The 19,109-nt window shown below is 51.2% G+C and overlaps 2 protein-coding genes and 1 pseudogene across 3 annotated transcripts; all 3 read left to right on the top strand.

Annotated features, from left to right (window-relative positions):
• Positions 1-444: 444 nt before the first annotated feature.
• LOC101339243 (succinate dehydrogenase [ubiquinone] cytochrome b small subunit, mitochondrial pseudogene) lies at positions 445-3,606 on the top strand (annotated as a pseudogene).
• A 4,641-nt stretch (positions 3,607-8,247) lies between these two features.
• TEKT2 (tektin 2) lies at positions 8,248-12,535 on the top strand. Of its 2 annotated transcripts, none has more exons than XM_073792041.1 (10): positions 8,248-8,383; positions 9,155-9,363; positions 9,447-9,572; positions 9,750-9,955; positions 10,473-10,616; positions 10,692-10,806; positions 10,986-11,093; positions 11,219-11,362; positions 11,524-11,603; positions 11,771-12,535. In XM_073792041.1, exons 2-10 carry the CDS (start codon positions 9,208-9,210, stop codon positions 11,982-11,984), a joined length of 1,293 nt encoding a protein of 430 aa, XP_073648142.1. In that variant the 5' UTR covers positions 8,248-8,383; positions 9,155-9,207; the 3' UTR covers positions 11,985-12,535. The 2 variants fall into 2 exon arrangements, with proteins under 2 accessions (XP_073648142.1, XP_033693937.2); XM_033838046.2 differs by having other exon boundaries at positions 8,316-8,383; positions 9,152-9,363.
• Positions 12,536-12,641: 106 nt separating this feature from the next.
• On the top strand, positions 12,642-18,269 carry ADPRS (ADP-ribosylserine hydrolase). Its single transcript, XM_033838040.2, has 6 exons — positions 12,642-12,883; positions 15,561-15,657; positions 15,944-16,151; positions 16,252-16,436; positions 16,764-16,864; positions 17,439-18,269. The coding sequence occupies exons 1-6, from the start codon at positions 12,670-12,672 to the stop codon at positions 17,729-17,731; spliced, it is 1,098 nt and encodes a 365-aa protein (XP_033693931.1). The 5' UTR covers positions 12,642-12,669; the 3' UTR covers positions 17,732-18,269.
• Positions 18,270-19,109: the final 840 nt, after the last annotated feature.

Here is a 19,109-nt window from a genome sequence, read left to right as displayed (position 1 = left end):
CTGTTCCCTTCTGGCTATTATGTGTTCTTCACCCCAGTCTTCTCCCACCTACATGTCGCCAGAGTCTGTGCAGCCCTAACAGTACAGTTTGTTTTCTTAAAGGATCTTGTTACTGATGCTGAAGAAGCTCTAGTTAGCTTAACTAACAAATGCTGATGGGTTGAGTTTTTTTTAACTATGTGTGTCAGTTGTTAAGTTTGACAAATTGAAGAGAATCACTCTACTGTCAATCTTCCCAGTAACTACACTGATAAGGAAAATTCTAAAAACGTCAATAACTACACCCAAATTCATACAGTTAAATGGGGGAAATATGTGTAACGGTGATGCGAAGGCATGCTCTGATAAATCAGGCTGTAGCATCCCTAAGTGTAGTACCAGAAAAGCATGACGGTTATCTAGGCAGACAGTAATCGGACGATTGCTCTAATTGATTAATAAGACATGCTGGACTGGACAGAACAAGTCTCCAATTATATTAGAGTTCACCTGCTTGAAACTTCAGGTAAAAGCGTGCTCAGAGCACTACAATAAAGCATGGAGAAATGAGGCGGCAATCTAAGGTAAAATTCCGAGGTGGTTTTTTTTTTGGAGGGGGGGCCATACATCTTGAACTCTCAGTTCATGTAGTTTCCATGTTTCAGTCGTCTGATCATTTGACAAATTCTTTGGCTGCTGAGACTTGCATGCCTTGCAGATGCTTTTAGGAAATAATTGGGTTAATCTGTCAGTGCCAGGAAAGGATGGGATCATTTTTACTATACTTGATAAAATGTCTCTATCATAAAGGGGACTGGAATCTTTAGTTTTATCTGGTGAAAAAAGATGACTGTTTTCCTGCCTTCTGTCACTTTTGTTATTTCTGTAATTTCCACAATCTATAGAGATCTTTGCAATGCCTTTATAGAGCAGCACTTGTCTCATACTTTTCTCTATTAAAATATTTTCCTTTAAGAATAATCCTTGGGGGACTTCCCTGGTGGCACAGTGGTTAAGAATCCACCTGCTAAAGCAGGGGACACGGGTTTGAGCCCTGGTCCGGGAAGATCCCTCATGCTGCAGAGCAACTAAGCCTGTGTGCCACAACTACTGAGCCTGTGCTCTACAGCCCGCGAGCCACAACTACTGAGCCCACGTGCCACAACTACTGAAGCCCGCGCATCTAGAGCCCATGGTCCACACAAGTGAAGCCACTGCAATGAGAAGCCCGTGCACTGCAACAAAGAGTAGCCCCCGCTCACCGCAACTAGAGAAAGCCCGTGCACAGCAACAAAGACCCAACACAGCCTAAATAAATAAATAAATAAATAATTTTTAAAAAGGAATAATCCTTGGGAAACTTACACAACAATGTAAAGCAATTATACTCCAGTAAAGATTTTTTTAAAAAAAAGAATAATGCTTGGGTTCAAGATTTACTTATAAACAAAGCAGACATATTCGTGGTTTAGGATTATGAAGCTTTATATGATGTCTGATTCTCAGCTGAAATAAAATGTTAATGGACTTTTTTGCTAACGGACCTCAGAAACAGCCCAACTCAAAAGTACTTGTGGGCTTCCCTGGTGGCGCAGTGGTTGGGAGTCCGCCTGATGACGCGGGGGACGTGGGTTCGCGCCCTGGTCCGGGAGGATCCCACATGCCGCGGAGCAGCTGGGCCCGTGAGCCATGGCCGCTGAGCCTGCGCGTCCGGAGCCTGTGCTCCATAACGGGAGAGGCCACAGCAGTGAGGGGCCGGCATACCGCAAAAAGAGGCCCGCGTACTGCAAAAAAAAAAAAAAAGTACTTGCAACTGCTAACTGTACAATATTACTCTTTATTTACTGCAACATAAACTGTCAAATGGAAATTGCATATTATGTTGCAAAAAACAAAACCAAAAACAACATAGGAATAGGATACTTTACCAAACAGGATTTCAGTCACCACCATCATTCAGATGGTTTTCACTTGTGTTTTATACAAATGTAAAATTAAGGTTGCTTAACCATTTTATGAGTTTAATTTTTCTAATTTATTTTTGTACTTTTATAAAGATTTTAGATTATAAATGTTTGCCGTTTGTGGTATTTCTTTGAATAGTGTTATTTTTTTACTATATTAAAAGGTGTGTTTTAAATCTTTAATTTAAAAGTATTACTAATATCTACATTAAGACCCTTTAAGGAGCGACAGGGCGACTCTCTGGAGGCCGTGTCCTCTGTGGTGCCTGAGGAGGACAAGCTCTGTTCCTCTGAGCACCAGTGGTCAGACCATTCATGTCTCAGCATTTCTCCAGGACCAACCTACCCCAGGATGGTGTGGAATACAGGACATTCACCTGTCACCCAGCCACCATTCTGGTTCCAAGGCTGCATGTCTCCACTGGATTGGTGAGAGGGTTGTCAGTGTTTTGCTCCTGGGCCTAATTCCAGCTGCTTATTTGAATCCTTGCTCTGCAATGAACTACTCCCTGGCTGCAGCCCCTCCCTCTTCATAGTCACTGGGACATTGGACAAGTTGTGACTATATTCCAGGGATTGGCACTCTCAGCTTTCACCTTTGCTAGGCTTTGTTATTTCAACGATCATGATGAGGGCATCTGCACAGCTGTTGCTATGCTATGGAAGCTCTGACCTTTTAGACGTAATACCTTGAAAATTGATTGTACACCTCCCTTGCCTCTGCTCTGTCATGCCATTCAATTCACAATAAGGAGGAAATAACAGATAAGTCCATTGGTGAGACAAACCTCTTCTCCTAATCACCTCGTTATTTTTAGAATGTAATCTTTGAGGAAAGATTTGAGAGCAATTGTAACCAAAAAATTGTCAGACTGAGTTCTCTATGCTGGGGAGTTAATGGGGTGTCTCTCAGCTTCTCACAAGACTCACAGTATAACTAAACATTATATATGAGCTTTTGCCTTTTAATTTATCAAACTCTTAAAGGGAATTCAGCTTTATTGCTCTCAATAGCTGATCAGACTTCTATATTTGTCCTAGGATGGTAGAGAAAGGGAGAGACTGTTAATTCGAGAATAAAGACTTTCAGAAAATTAGGCAGTGTTTAGTTTTTGCAAAGTTTCCCGCTCTGTTCAGTCGATACCAGTTACTGATGGTTACATGTCCAAGGTAAACTGGCAAATTAGAAATGCTGATGTTTCACATTACTGATTTCTAAATCCTAGGAAGAAGAGCCTGGAGAGTTCCTGAATATAGAGAAGTTCCATGTAGGGAAGAGGTCCCTTTATAGATGTTTCAAATTGTTACAGATTCTAAACCTAGACTTAATCGTCAAATGTGTTTATTTTACTTGTCCTAAAATAATCTGTCCACAGATATAAAATTATAAGTAATAAGTTGTTGTTTTCCCATTGTGGGAATCTCTAATGTGAAGATGTATTCTATGAAGATAAAGTCTTTTTTAAAATAAGATGCTGTGTAATAAAAATTTATTCTACTCCAAAAAAAGACCCTTTAGATACCCATTTTTTTAAATTAATTTATTTATTTATTTATTTTGGCTGCGTTGGGTCTTCATCTCTGTGCGAGGGCTTTCTCCAGTTGCGGAGAGCAGGCTCCAGATGTGCAGGCTCAGCAGCCGTGGCTCACGGGCCCAGCCGCTCCGCGGCATGTGGGATCCTCCCAGACCAGGGCTCGAACCCGCGTCCCCTGCATTGGCAGGCAGACTCTTAACCACTGTGCCACCAGGGAAGCCCTAGATACTCATTTTTAAATCTGCACAAAAGTATAACACTTTACTTTGAATGCAGCAAAGCTACTTTCCATTCATTTAAACTGATAGACTTTTCTTTCTTATACAAGAAAGTGGAAGGGCAAATAGAGTCGAGGAGGGGGGTTGTTGGTTGTTTCAACCTCCAGATTAAATCATCTGCAGCTGTGTAGTTGAAACAGCGGTTCATTCTCTCTGACTATTGTATACAAAACTACTTAGTCTCACTTAAGTCTCAACCTTGAGGATGTCAACGTGAATTTATTTGGCCTGAGGCAGGTGTGAGAGCAACAGAAAAGTAAGCTGGAAAAAAGGCCAGAGTCAAGCAGTTTCCTTTGGAGTAGTGTACAAACAAACAAAAATGCCTAAGTTAGAGAGAGAAACTATTTCCACTCTCTCTGTGTTTTTAAAAAAGTGCAATTTACTAGAGCAACTATACCCAAATCCCTTGGCAAACAACTCATACAAAAACATCAAGATCGGCCTTTCTCACCTTCTGAGATGCCCCACACTCTGTGGAGTGTTTCTCTCTAAATAAATCCACTTCTTACCTATCACTTTGTCTCTCACTGAATTCTTTCTGCGATGAGACATCAAGAACCTGAGCTTCGGGGCTTCCCTGGTTGCACAGTGGTTAGGAATCTGCCTGCCAGTGCAGGGGACACGGGTTCGAGCCCTGGTCCGGGAAGATCCCACATGCCGTGAGCAACTAAGCCCGTGCACCACAGCTACTGAGCCTGCACTCTAGAGCCCGCGAGCCACAACTACTGAGCCCGTGAGCCACAGCTACTGAAGCCCGCGCGCCGAGAGCCCATGCTCCACAACAAGAGAAGCCACTGCAGTGAGAAGCCCGCGCACCACAACGAAGAGTAGCCCCCTCTCGCTGCAACTGGAGAAAGCCCACGGGCAGCAATGAAGACCCAATGCAGCCAAAAATAATAAACAAATTAAATAAATAAATAAAATAAAAATAAAAAAACATCAAGATCTTCCACTGTACCTCGAAGGTGGGTCACTTGGTTGTAAGTAGCCAAAGCCAGTCCCAATTTAAAGCAGAAATCTTCTGATGTGACACTAAATTGCTGTTGCTTGAAAAACATTTTCACAATCACAGTTCTCACTTTTCTAAAATTGCAATTTCCAGAGGGAAGACCAGAGTTCAATTTAATAGTAGAATACAACTTTGCTGTCATTTGCCAAGCACATTAATAAGCCATTTGGAACTTAACTTTGGTTATCTACATACGACAGAATGAAGGTAAGGGGGCGGGGGGAGGGTGGAATCTCCAAATTTGTACTTTGTTTCTCCACTTAAGAAGGTAGAAAGGCCAAAATAGAACAGCTTTTAAGACATTCAGTTTTACATTTCTGCATATTGGAAATAACCTGACATTTTAGCATGCTTCTAAACAGAAAACAGTGAATAAAATCATCATTCATGCTCTGAATTGTCTTTATATTTTTCCCTTAGATTTAAATTTAATTGAAAACAACCTCACATCAACACCAAAATAGGAACTACTATTTTGTTAGAAATTGCCCTCTTGGAAGAGAAATAAAGAAAGATAATTTACCTGAAATCTTTCCAGATAAAAAGTCGTTAACGATCGTGGAGAAACAATCCAGTATTTAATTAGTCTGTAATATCTACAACCATCAGGAAGCACAATAGCGTATTTCAGTAGAAAAGACTTGGGAGATGGAGCACCACGTAGTACTGTATCTGCCTCTAGACATTGGAAGTGCACGCTAAAGAAAGATAAGTCTTCAGGGAACAACACACGAAGTAAGCTGTGCAAATATACACCTCCAAAAAAGGCAATACAGTTTTAACTTCAGGAGCTAGATGTGGGGATGGATACCTTATCAAGATATTTTTCATATTAGAATAAGATCAGCTGACCAAATATTAACTAAAGTACTTTTAAACACTGTCCTAATTCAGTAAAAGGTGTATACTCTGAGGATTTTAATTATTGGAATTCACTAAGTAAGGTAATCTATGACATTTACTGGGAGGAGAAAATTGAGAAGAACAGAGAAGATACATAACATAACACTTCACAGATTTTGAGAGAAAATAGCTTGTTATTGTCAGGGCACCTCATGTCTCCTTTGGCTAAGTCTTAATCAATTAAAAAAGTTACGAGTTCATATTCTGCTGTTTTCATGTTTTTATTTTCACATTTTAAAAAAATTTCTTGCTTCCTTGTCTACATCTCTAGGATCCTTTTTAATTCACGAGAATGTGGAATGGATAGTTATGTTCTTTAAATCTGAAGAGAGAAAGCAGCCAACTGAAGAATATTACAACTAGACACAAACAAGTCATGGACATTATCTTCCTATTTATAATGATCATAGGAGAGGTGGCAGCTGTATCGAAGAGCAACATTCCCAGGGTAATGCACACATGAAACAGAGAAATGATATACATTTCTGCTACAAACTGAAAGTAATGCACTTCATGAATATAATGTGTCTGTCCTGTGTATTGCTTTGAGCAAATGGGGCTCCTCGTATATGAGTCCACATTGGACCAGATGACATCAAAACACAGCTAAAACTGCCCATAAATTTTTGTTAAAACTAAATTTCCTATTCCATTTCAATACATACACAAGTCCACCGATGAGAGCCAAAGATATCCCTAACTTGAAGGAATAGTAATAATTTATAGGCTTCCTGGTTCTGACATTGACCATCCGTCTCTCATTTCTCTCGGCTACCCATGTGAACATTTGCTGCGCTATGATACCCCTCTCTTTGAAATTTTAAATGTCATCTGCTGTAAATTTACTTTTAGCAGAAAAGTGGAGGACATTCGGAACAGACATCACCTGGAGCATTTCAGAGGCCTCGGGGCTTTCATCAAAATCCACCATAGCAAAAAATACCTTGTTGCTGAATGCACTGGAGAATTGCCAGGAATCTGCCAAGATCTGAAATTCTTGAAGAGCAAGTTTGCATGTTACACGTAATCTAAACTTCTGGAGAGTAGTAAACGTCACAATAACAGAATAGTTTCTTGGTTTTTCTAATACAAAACGATTGAACATGGCATCATTCATTCTTATCACTCTGTTTTTCTGAGTCCAGTCCATCAGCTGTCCGACCTTTTCTGCTAATATCTTCTTCCTTTGTCCAGGATGTGCAGGAGCCTCGGGAGTCATGAACACCAAAACCACCACCATGGTCAGAGATACACGCCAAAGCCACCACCATTCTTCCATATTTGTTTACTTCTTTTTGTTAAGTTTCCAAATATCTATGCCAAAATCTTATCATTTCTCCCAGCAATTAATTTGTCCAGGACCTTTTATTTGTCTTCTTTAATCCTAGTAAAAGAGCTATATCACAAATTCCCATGCATGTCTGGTTTATGAGCCATGTATTAGAGTTTAGAAAATATTCTGTGAAAAAACAAAATTCTGTGATCAAGGAAGTCTTGGAAATGTTCCAGTCTGTCTTTCTGCAGAGTTCCAGACTCACATTTCTAACTGCCTCCTGGACAGCAATACCTAGATCCACCACAATCACCTCAAACTACTCAAAAGCCAACCTCATCATCCCCTTGCCTGCCAAGCCCTGGGTTCTCTGCCTCTCTTCCCACTGTGACCCCATCCCACCAATCACTGAGGTTTTAAAACTGAGGACTCTTCTTGGACTCCTCTCTTACCCTCCATCCATCAGACCAGAACTTAGCCTCTGGAGCAGACTGCCTGAGTTTGGATCCAAGCTCTACCACTTAGTTTTGTGACCCTGGGTACGTTCCTCACTTCTCTGTGCCTCAGTTTCCTCGCCTGTAAGACGATGGTGGTCATAGCATCCATCTCCTAGGATTTTTCTGCACTGCCCTCAGAGAGGAGCAGGCGGGCAAGCTGGGGATAGCATCCCTGCCTTCCTCTTGCTGTCCAGCGCCACCACTAGAGGCAGTGCGGAGTCGTAACTGAGAGAAGGTAGACCTGGGGACCAGATGCATCTAGGTTTCCATCCTTACCAGTCTCTTCAGTTACTAGCAAAAATGGGGGTAATGCCTACCTCACCTATTAGTTATGTACATTACCTGTCAACATCTTCCAATGTCTAGAACGGTACTAGCACGATTGGATTTTTTTTTCCTTCTCCTTTTTAGAGAAATGGTTGGATACTGAGCATTACTTCTAATACCTGTTACCTCTCCCAGGGACGTGCCCTCTCCAATTACGATGATCATTCCTTCTATGCCGTCAAGCAGATGATGAAATTATTGGGAAAGACAGAATCAGTAGAATGTGTGTAAATAATGTTAAGTTCTGGGAAGGATACCTGCTGGAGAGTGAGCCTGACTGGGAGATTACTCTGGCTATGCACGGCACCTTTTTTTTTCTTTTTGCCATGTCGATGCGTAACCTTTATCAAAGTAAAGATTTTTAACTTGTGAATGAAGTGAACGCGATATCCTGATGCCCTCCTCCTCCGCATCCTCTTGCTGCACCAGCCCCGCCGCCGGCCCTTTCCTACCCGGAAGGCCTCTGGGCCCCAACGGCCGCCGCCACCGTCGCGCCGCCCGGCGGTGACCAAGCTGAACGCGGGCTGTGATGACCCGCGCGCGGAAGAGGGGTGCCTAGCAACCGGGGGCGCTTAACAGAGGAGTCGGTGAAGGGAGGCGGAAGTGCGCGCTGGGAAGGTGAGAGGAGGAGGGGACAGGGGTGGGGAGGTGCTCACCCGCTCCCGCTCCTTTCTCTGCGCCGGGGTATTAATTTAAACTGAAGATGATTATCCTAGGAGGGGAAGGGAGGGATTGGGCTGGAACTAGACAAACCGCAGCTCCTCCCGCTGGGGCCCCTCACACACCCGCTCCTCCTCCTCCAGCAGAGGGCAGAGGGAGGGAATATGACCCAGGTGGGGAGGGGACCAGCCCCCCACCACCAATTCCCTAGGGCCAATTCGAAGCCCCTTCGAAACAAGCCGGTCCTCTCTGGATGGGGATAGGGCTCCTTCTCTTAGATCCCGCAGGGCCCTAGCCCAAAGCTGGGGCAGGGAAAGCAAAGAAAGTTGCACAGGACTTGGTTACTGGAAGTAGTGGTGGAAACTGGATTAAGGACTACTTTTCCTGCTACCTGCCCCCCCCCCTTCCGCCAGCCCCGCCGAGCACTTGGCACTACACACACACACACGCACACGCACATGCACACACACACACGCGGACACACACACACTGAGGAGCCCCATTATCCCCTTTCACCTGCTCCAGGACCTGTAGGATCCAGCAGTTTGTGTCTGTGGATGCATGGGTGGGAGGAAACTTAGTTAATGCCTCACACGAAGTTGAGTGTAGGGAGTGCTGTTTCCAAGCAGGCTTCCAGCAGGAAGGGGCTTGGAGCGAAACGGACAGGAGCACATCCTTTGGAGGCTTTCCTCAGTGGTCTCCTGCAGCCTTGTTTGCTCCCTCCAGCAGAGGTGGGTGTCTTGGAACAGGCCTGGGGTCCCTGAGCCTTCGGCTCCTGCACCATGGCCACCCTGAGTGTCAAGCCCAGTCCACGTTTCCAGTTGCCGGACTGGCACACCAACAGCTGCCTGTTGTCCACTAACGCTGAGCGGCAGCGAGATGCCTCACACCAGATCCGCCAGGAGGCCCGGGTCCTCTGCAATGAAACCAACAACCAGGTTGGGGGCCGGAGCCCAGTTGGGTGGGAAAGGGATAGCCCCCAACTCCCGATAACCTCTTTATCTGGCTCTGTCTCTTCCAGACCATTTGGGACGAACATGACAATAGGACTCGACTGGCAGAGAGGATTGATTCTGTCAACCGGTGGAAGGAGACGCTGGACAAGTGTCTGACGGATTTAGATGCCGAGATCGACGCCCTGACACAGGCAGGGAGCCAGGGCAGGGTGCCAGGAGACCCTGCCTGCAAGGACCTCCCTCTCCCTCCCCTCTTCCGGGTCAGGGTATTTGGTGGCATGTCCATCTGAGTCACTTGGCCTAAGTGGGGATGAGAGCTGCTTCCCAGCGGATGGCCCCACCAGCCTCCTGTGCCCTCTCTTTTCTAGATGAAAGAGTCAGCAGAACAAAACCTGCAGGCCAAGAATCTGCCTCTGGATGTGGCCATTGAGTGCCTGACCCTGCGGGAGAGTCGGCGTGACATTGATGTGGTGAAGGACCCCGTGGAGGAAGAGCTGCACAAAGAGGTAGAGGTCATTGAAGCCACCAAGGAGGCCTTGCAACAGAAGATCAGCCAGGCCTTTGAGAAGCTCTGGTAAGAGAGAGATGTGTCATTTGCACATTCACCCGCCTTTGAAGGCTGTGTTTTAAATGTAGGACATGTGTATCGTGGGTTACAAGTCACTGGCTCTCAGGCCGCCTTCTGCCCCCGCCGTGCCCATGGCAGAAACCACTCACCCACTGATTGTAGTACTTTTTGCACCACCTGGACGTGGTCTCAGAATACTTCTCATGAACCTGCTCTAGGCAGCCATTATCAATTTATTGGAAGCATGAGAGATGAAGCCCATGTGCCACCACGCCGACTTTCTGGGAGTGTGAGCCTTGTGAGTGTGGCTACTGGAGTGTGCCCTGTGGGTGTGTGCAAGCACTTGGTGCCATAGTTTTGTCTGTGGGGAGCTCATCCAGCTGTGCCTATATTTGTCTCAGCTGCAGCGGCAGCTCCACTGTCACCTCAGCCTTCCCATCCCTCCTTGTCCCTTCAGTACCATGGGCGCTGCGTTCCAGGGCCTTGGAGGTATGGCTCCTGATCCAGTCTGTTCTGTCCCCAGCCTCCTGCAGGAAGTCCGACAGCAGCTCAACTCTGACCATCGGGGCAAAATGGAGGCAGTGGACATTGACAGAGGCTGCTTCTCTCTCAACCTCAAGTCCCCGAACATCTCTCTGAAGATTAATCCCACACGTGTCCCCAGCGGGTAAGAAGGGCGTTTCATTCAGTCTCTCTTCCTCCCCGCAGAGGCCATATTCTGATTATTTCCTGCCACCTGCAGCTCCACCACACTCCAGCAGTGGGATGACTACAGTCAGTTCAACAAGAACCGAGCAGAGGCTGAGATGAAAGAGTCCATAGAGCTGAGGGAGGCCATCGCCCTAACTATTGCCAAGGTGACTGACCACTCCCCCTACCCCGATCCTCCATGACTAAGAGATGGCCCCAGCATGCACTCAAGCGCTTGTCTTCTGTTCCCTGTCAGCCATGTGGCATCCCACCCCTCACCTGAGCGACATCCTCAGCTGGCCAGAGCTCATACCCTCCCCTTGCCCTGCCTACTTTCTGTCCTCAGACCAACAACGAACTGGAAGCCCAGAGGGTTGCAACGGAATTTGCCTTCAGGAAGCGGCTGTGGGAGATGGAGAAAGTGTACAGTGAGCTCAAGTGGCAAGAGAAGAATGTGAGCCTTCTCCGTTTGGTCTCCTGGGGCCTGGACTTCCTGCTGTGGGATGAGGAGCCTGAGGCCCTGCCAGGAAGCCCCGGACTGGGTGCACCAGGTGGAGACCAGTCACTCTGTCCCTGCAGACCTTGGAGGAGATTGCCGAGCTGCAGGAGGACATCCGGCATCTGGAGGAGGATCTGCGCAGAAAGTTACAGAACCTGAAGCTATGCCACACCCGGCTAGAGACCAGGACCTACCGGCCCAACGTGGAACTCTGCAGGGACCAGGTACGAGGGCACCCCAGTGGGGCATGGGCCCCTGGCTAAGGTTCCTCAGGATGACTCACTCCCTGGTGAAGCAGGGGTGCTGGCGCAGGGCAGCCCCCAGACCCGTGGGCAGAAGGACAGTGTGGCTGACCTGGACTCCCAACCTGCCCCTCTGCCTCCAGGCACAGTACGGCCTCACTGAGGAGGTTTACCAGTTAGAGGCAACCACTGCTGCCCTGAAGCAGAAGCTGGCGCAGGCACAGTAGGTTTGGGGAGTGGGCAGGACGGGCGGGGAGACACCTCCCACCATTGGGGTCCCTTCCTGCCTGCCAGCTTCCCTGCTGTCTTCCTGACTCAAGGCTGGTGAGCTCAGCCCTGACCTCCCAGCCTCACACCGGCGGTGGTGGGCTGTTAATCCCTCCTCCCCAGGGATGCTCTGGACGCCCTGTACCAGCATCTGGCCCGGCTGCAGGCTGACATCGCCTGCAAGGCCAACTCCATGCTCTTGGACACCAAGTGCATGGACACCCGGCGGAAGCTGACCATGCCGGCTGAGAAGTTTGTGCCGGAGGTGGACACCTTCACCCGCACCACAAACCGCACCCTGAGTCCACTCCAAACCTGCCCGCTGGAGCTAACCTAGCGAGGGGGCTGAGGGAGGAGGGGAAGGCTGGTGGAAAATGAAAGAGGGAGGGCAGTGGAGAGAACGAATCTAATAAAGGTCGGGGGTTCTCAGTCCAGACGGTTCTTTGCTACCCCTGCATGTAGCCAGTGGGGAGAGGGCTCTTGGCAGTCCTGTGCACGGAGGAGCAAAGATGGTAACAACATCCCTCAAGCTCCATGTTCCCAATCCCATGCCCTTCTCTGGGCTAGGCCAGCACCCTGGGCTCCAGCGCCGTGATCTCTAACCAGCTCTGTCCCAGCTGGACCCTTGCGTGCCCTCTTGACGCCTAGGGGAGGCCCAGAGGGGGCTAGGGTGACAGGGGGAGGGCTTGGGGGTGGCCGTCCAGGACTGAATGACCCGAGCTGGGGCTGCTGTGGCACGGCTGGCCGACCGTGGGGGCAGTGGCCCGAAGGTCTGGCTCAGTGCGCAGCCCTCGGGGACCCTTTAGTGGCCGTCCCGCCCGGCTGTGACGCCGTTTACAGGTCGGGGAAACGCGGGCTAAATACAGAGGCCGGGCCCAATCGAAACGAGGTCTGCGGGACCGCCCCTTGTCACCCGCGGGGCAGCTGCGACTCCGGGCCGCCGGGTGGCGCTGTGGGACCGGGGAAAGCCGCGCGGTGGGGCGCGCGCGGGCCGCACCGGAAGTGGCGGCTGGTACGCGCGGATGGCGGCGGCTGCGGTGATGACGGCGGCGGGCTGCGGAGGGGCTGGGGCGGCTCGCTCCCTCTCCCGCTTCCGCGGCTGCCTGGCGGGCGCGCTGCTCGGGGACTGCGTGGGCGCCGTGTACGAGGCGCGCGACACCGTCGACCTGACGTCAGTCCTGCGTCGGGTCCAGGACCTGGAGCCGGACCCCGGCTCGCCGGGGAGCACGCGGACAGGTGGGCGGGGCCGGGCGCACTGGGCACCGGGGAGCTGCGAGGGACTCAGGCGGGGAGGGGACAGCGGCCGGAGGGGCCCGCTCTGCACGACCCGCGGGCACCTTGGATTCAGCGTGTCCAAATCCGAGCCCCGTCTTCGCACGTCTCGCCCCGAACGTGCACCAGCCCGGGGCTTGGCTACACAGACCTCCCAGCCGTGCAAGCCACGCCTAGATTGCGCGTAGTCCAATACTTAAGTTCCTGCCGATTTTACCCATTTTACGCGTTTTACCCGGGTCTCCCGAGTCAGTTGGCCACCAGTCCATCTCCACGCAGCTGGAGGGCACTTCTGAAAGCAGATCTTATCGCGGCCTCCCCTCATGAATCTCTGCAGTAATTTTCCATTACCCTTAGGACATAGCCAAACTCCTTAATGTTCCCTACGTGGCCGGCCCTCGCCTGCGTCTCCAGTTTCACCTTATACCACCCTTGGCCTTGCTGTCTGCGCTGCACTTCCTCTCACTTCGTGCCTCCTCTAGCTCAGGCCTTTGCATGTACTGCTATCCCTTTGCCTGTAAAGCTCTCTCCCCTCTGCCTCTCCCTCCCTGTGCAGTCAACTCATCACCCAGATCTCAGCGCAGTATCACGGCTGAGGATGATTCTTCTTGGAGAGCATGTAGAATAGTAAGAAAAAGGGGCCACACCCGGAACCCTGGAGGAGGAAAAGGAGCTAGAGAAGGAAACAGTTTATAGGAGGAGAAGCAGAGGGGAGATGGGTAACAACAAAACTCCAGAAAAGAATTTCAGGGCTTCCCTGGTGGCGCAGTGGTTGAGAGTCCGCCTGCCGATGCAGGGTACACGGGTTCGTGCCCCGGTCCGGGAAGATCCCACATGCCGCGGAGCGGCTGGGCCCGTGAGCCATGGCCGATGAGCCTGCGCGTGTGCTCCGCGGCGGGAGAGGCCACAACAGTGAGAGGCCCGCGTACCGCAAAAAAAAAAAAAAATTTCAAGACGAAGACACTGGTTACTGGTGTGAGGCTACAGAGAGGTTAAGTGGGGGGAAGTCTAGACTTAGAAAAGCATCTTCAGTAGAAGGTTGAACCTTGGAAGTTAGATTTCAGTGGGTTTAGGAGGAAATGGAAAAGGAGAAAATAGAGTATGTTTGGTATGAAGGGAAGGAGAGAGATGAGCTGTGGCTGAGGTGAAGACAGGATGGGGGGGACAGTTCATAATTTCATTTTTGGTTTGATGTTAAGATGAGGGGAAGACATTTTAGTTTGAGATTTTAGGACCCTTTGGGTGCAAGTGGCAGAAAACCCAACTCAAAATGGCCTGAGCAAAAAGAATGCATTGGCTGGCATCACTGAGAAGTCCAGGGCAGGTCTGGCTTTAAGCAGAGCTAAATCAAGCCATCTCCTCAAGACTCAGTTCCTCTCCTTATTCAGATCTGCGTTCTTCTGGGTGGGCTTCACTGTAACAGACCCTTCCCACGGGGTGGCCCTCAGCAGTTCCCAGCTCAGCGTCTCCAGCAGAGGAAGTTTCTCTTCGCAGTGGCACCAGCAGAGGTCTCTGATGGAGTCTCAGTGGTCTGGCTTATGTCACCCGTCCATCACTGAAACAGGGAATGGGGTGCTGTTTGGCTGGGCTGGAGGTGGCATTGGCTCCCTCCCCTATCATCTGGACTGGGAGTGGGAGAGAAGTGATTCCCTGGGGGAAAGCAGGGTGCAGGGACCGATCAGAGGGAGACCAGGTGCTGCTGCATTACAGAGGGAGGAGTTGAGACAAAGGAAGGGCAAGGTCCCTGGGGAACTGGGCTTGGGGGGCACTTCAAGAGGGACCAGTCCCTCTGAGGACAGACTGGAGAGTGTGGCTGTGAGTAGGTGCCTGTGAGCCTCTCTTCCTGGTGAAGTAGGGTGTGGGGGCTCCTGAGAGTGAAAGGGGAGGAGAAGGCAGGGTTGGGACTTGGGATACACAGAGCAGGGCAGGGATGGGGGGCAAGGGCAGAAGGCAGATGTGAGGAATAAGAAGGGGCTCACTAGGGAGTATGCTTAGTTCTCTGTAACTGTCTCTTCTTCAGATAAAACCAAGTCCTTGGCCCTAGCTGGCTTATAGCCTATTTGAGAAGCTACCACGTAACCAATGGTGTGTGTTACAAGTGCCAGAGCAGTAGACTCGGGCACCCAGAGGAAGGAGCCAGGGCCAGAGGAGGGCGGGGGAGCAGCCCCAGGTGGGAGGGACTTGACCCAGGCTCCAGGATTGGTTCTGAGGATGTGGATTGGAGCAGTGGGATATAAGATGGGTGAGGAAGGGCGGGCGTCAGATGGCCAAGGCAGTGAGTTTGGACCTCATCCTGAAGGCAGCAGACAGCCATTCGAGCAGGAGAGTGAGATGAGGAAAGTGATATTCTACTCTTTCTGGCTGCACATATAGGTTGGGCTGGAGGGTGGGGAATATGCAGGAGATTTGAGAGGCCCAAAGCAGGTCCATTAAGACTGGAGATGCAGCCAGAAGGGGTGGAAGGTTTTCCTCCAGAAATCAGCAGGGCATGTGACTGACTCAGAGCCCTGGAAACTGGATGGGAGTGAGAGGCTGACTTGAAGCCTTCTGGAAGTAGTAGATAAAACGAGTGAGTGGGAGGCCAAAGCCGCCACCCTCGAGCCCTGCAGCTCGATCTCCGCCCCCCGCCCTGTCCCTGCAGAAGCACTGTGCTACACAGACGACACAGCCATGGCCAGGGCGCTGGTGCAGTCCCTGCTGGCCAAGGAGGCCTTCGACGAGATGGACATGGCGCACAGGTGAGGGCAGTGGTCCTGGGGTGAAGCAAACCAGGTGGGCAGAGTTATTGCACCCCTTGACCAGAGCAGTGACATCTGTGCATGCCGGGACACCCTCCCCGCACACCCCGCTGCAGGACACTCTCCCTAGGGCAGCTGCAGCTTCCCAAGCTAGAAGTGACAGCACCGCTGGCACAGGCTCCTGAGGGCCCAAGGATTCCTCTTTTCCCAAACCAGCCAGGTTTCTTCTCTCCCAGCCCTGGCAGGCATCTCTTAGATCACTGCGCTGTCCCATTCTCTCCCCTAGGTTTGCTCAGGAGTACAAGAAGGACCCTGACCGGGGTTATGGTGCTGGAGTGATCACCGTCTTCAGGAAGCTCCTGAGCCCCAAGTGCCGTGATGTCTTCGAGCCTGCCCGGGCCCAGTTTAATGGCAAAGGCTCCTACGGCAACGGGGGCGCCATGCGGGTGGCCGGCATCTCCCTGGCCTATAGCAGTGTCCAGGATGTGCAGAAGGTAGTTAGGGCTGGCTGGCTTCTGGACACTCTCGTCCCTCCCTCCTCTGCAGCTTGGGTGCTGTGACAGCAGGTCTTTGCCTCCCTCATCTTTGCCCTAGTTTGCCCGGCTCTCGGCCCAGCTGACACACGCCTCCTCCCTGGGTTACAACGGTGCCATCCTGCAGGCCCTGGCTGTGCACCTGGCTTTGCAGGGTGAGTCGTCCAGTGAGCACTTCCTTGAACAACTCCTGGGCCACATGGAGGAGCTGGAGAGTGATGCCCAGTCTGTGTCAGATGCCCGGGAGTGAGTATGCGGGCTGGAGGCGGGCTGGAGGCGCGTCTGTGCATGTGCATGCTGGTGGGGTGGCCCTGCCTCAAGCTGAGACCTTCCTTTAATTGCAGGCCCTAAGGAGGGGTGGGAAGAAGCCCTTTGCCTTGGCTGTGCCTCAGGGCTCTCCGGGTCCCAGAGAACAAACCGGGTGGCTCGCCCTTCCCACTTCTTGCCCTGACACCCGTGCTTAAGTGTCAGATGCCCACGTCCCTGCCTCGCCCTCCCATGCAGCCCTTCCCCCTCCTGCCTTCTCCACCCTGCTGGCTCCGACCTCCCTGAAATCTCGCCCCCAACCCACAGGTTGGGCATGGAGGAGCGTCCGTACTCCAGCCGACTGAAGAAGATTGGGGAGCTTCTAGAGCAGGACTCAGTGACCAGAGAGGAGGTGGTGTCCAAGCTAGGTGGGTAGTCTCCCACCCGTCATCCTTCAGGGTCAGTCTTGGGCTCAGGAGTGGGAGGGGTGCCTGGAGTCAACGCCTGCTGCCGTCACACCTTTGCCAGGGTTGCTGAGACAGCAGAGCCACGTTCCGTAGGGTCTTTGGCAGGCTGCAAGCACAGCTCCTTCTTGTTCTAGGGCAACAGTACCCTCAGCCTTAAAGATAAACATCCCAGAGATGGCAGCCGGCCGCTGGTTTTTTACAGCTGATGGTGATAGTACTTTACTGTGTTCTGGGCACTATGCAGAATGCTTCACCTCTAGGATGTCATTTCACCCTTGCACCAGCCCTGCGAGAATTCCTAACTTTATTCACTCTCTACACGAAGAGCTGAACCCAGGATACAGGAATCACACAGCCAGTAGGTCGGCGAGCCGGGATTTGAACCCAGGTAGCCTAACTCCAGAGCCTGTGCTCTTAATCGCAGCCCAGCTTGAAGCTGAGAGTGTTGACTTGTGGCAGGTGGCAGGAAGCCTGGGGACATGTGGGGCTCGGGAAGGGGGGTGGCTCAAGTTCCCATAATCTGGCTTCCCCACAGGGAATGGCATTGCTGCCTTTGAATCTGTGCCCACCGCCATCTACTGCTTCCTGCGCTGCATGGAGCCCGACCCCGAGATCCCCTCTGCCTTCAACAGCCTCCAGAGGACTCTCATCTATTCCATCTCACTTGGTGGGGACACAGACACCATTGCCACCATGGCCGGGGCCATTGCTGGCGCCTACTATGGCATGGAACAGGTGCCAGAGAGCTGGCAGCAAAGCTGTGAGGGCTATGAGGAGACTGACGTCCTGGCCCAGAGCCTGCACCGGGTCTTCCAGAAGAATCTGTGAGGGCCACAGCTCCGCCATACCCAGCAGGACCAACTACAGCTCGGACTGGAAACCCTGGGCTCCCTTAGGCTTGGCTCCCTGCCTCGGCCTTCCTGCGGTGTGGCCGGAGTGCACCCTTGGGGCTGGGGACTCCTCTGGGGAGGTCACTGAACAGTGAGGGAGGGACAGGTGCCTTCTGGTGCTGGGTTCCTGGCTTCTGCAGAGCCTCGGTGCTCCTGGCTCCTCAGTCAGACATAAGGGACCGGGGCAGGTTTTATTTTGGAGCAGTACTTGTGGTGTTTTCCTTTATTATCTAGGACATGGGATTTGGGGAGGTGGAAATGATCTGCGGCATCGTTTCTCCTTGTTGGGATTTAACCAGTTTGCCAGGATGCCTGCCTTTGACTGCACAGGGCCCCAAGCGCCAAGTTTATATGGATCAGGAGGTGGACACGTGAATCTAGCTGATCTAGATGCATACCTGGCCCTTGGCTGTCATGGGTCTTGTTAACAGCTTCCCGACGAAGTTACAGAGCAATAAACAGTTCTTTAAATCCCACCACTGTTTCCTGTGTTTCTCCTCTGCCCTGAGCGGATTCTTCCCCCCTCGCCCTTCTGTGCCTGTGCCTCTCTGTCTGGGCCTCACTCTCCGAGGAGCCAGGGACCCAAGCTGCTGGCCTGTGGAGGCATATTCCTCCAGCTGTTCAGCCACGAAAAGCAGAGCAGGCATGGTTTGGTGCTTTGTCCTGGTGGAGATCCCTCACAGCGGCCCAGGCAGCGGGCAGGAACAAGCCAGATTTTCCTGCTCTCAGAGCCTGGCTTCATAGGTTGCTCCCCAGATAGAACCCAGGCCCAGCCAGGAACCAGAACGCTGTAGGACGATGCCGAGGGGACCGTGTTATCACGGGACCGCTGACCTTTGTGTGAGGGGGGCACATCGCCTCAGGTGAAGGCCGGGCCTCGTTCTGCATCTTGGGCCTCAGTCAAAGGCCTTGGCCTGCTGGGAAGTTCTGCACACCATCCATTCTGAAGAAAGGAAAATCGAAATGGAGGAGACACCGCCCCTCAAACTTGAGGGATATTCCAGCCTCGGTGGAGAGAGACGCATGCCCAGCTCTGCAGCTAGCCTGAGGTTTCAGGACTGTCGGACAGGCCTGCTTTCAGCCAAGATGGGGTTCTTCCAGGCTGGGGAAAACCACAGGATTTTTCAGGGCACAGGTTGGTCTCGGGTCTGCTGTCCAGATTCCCAGAGTACGGCAAGTTATGGGGCAGTGCTTTCTCCCAGGACAGCTCCCCTGGCCCTGCCTTCAGCGTTGGGCCTTGCACTAGCCCCGCCCACAGGAGCAAAGATTCCTGATTTCATTCATAATTTGTATCAGATGTTGAAACTTGACCCTTG

This window comes from Tursiops truncatus, chromosome 1 (genome assembly GCF_011762595.2).
Source record: "Tursiops truncatus isolate mTurTru1 chromosome 1, mTurTru1.mat.Y, whole genome shotgun sequence".
NCBI lineage: Eukaryota > Metazoa > Chordata > Mammalia > Artiodactyla > Delphinidae > Tursiops > Tursiops truncatus.
The sequence above is the reverse complement of the archived record's forward strand: the minus strand, read 5'-3'. Positions and strand labels throughout refer to the sequence as shown.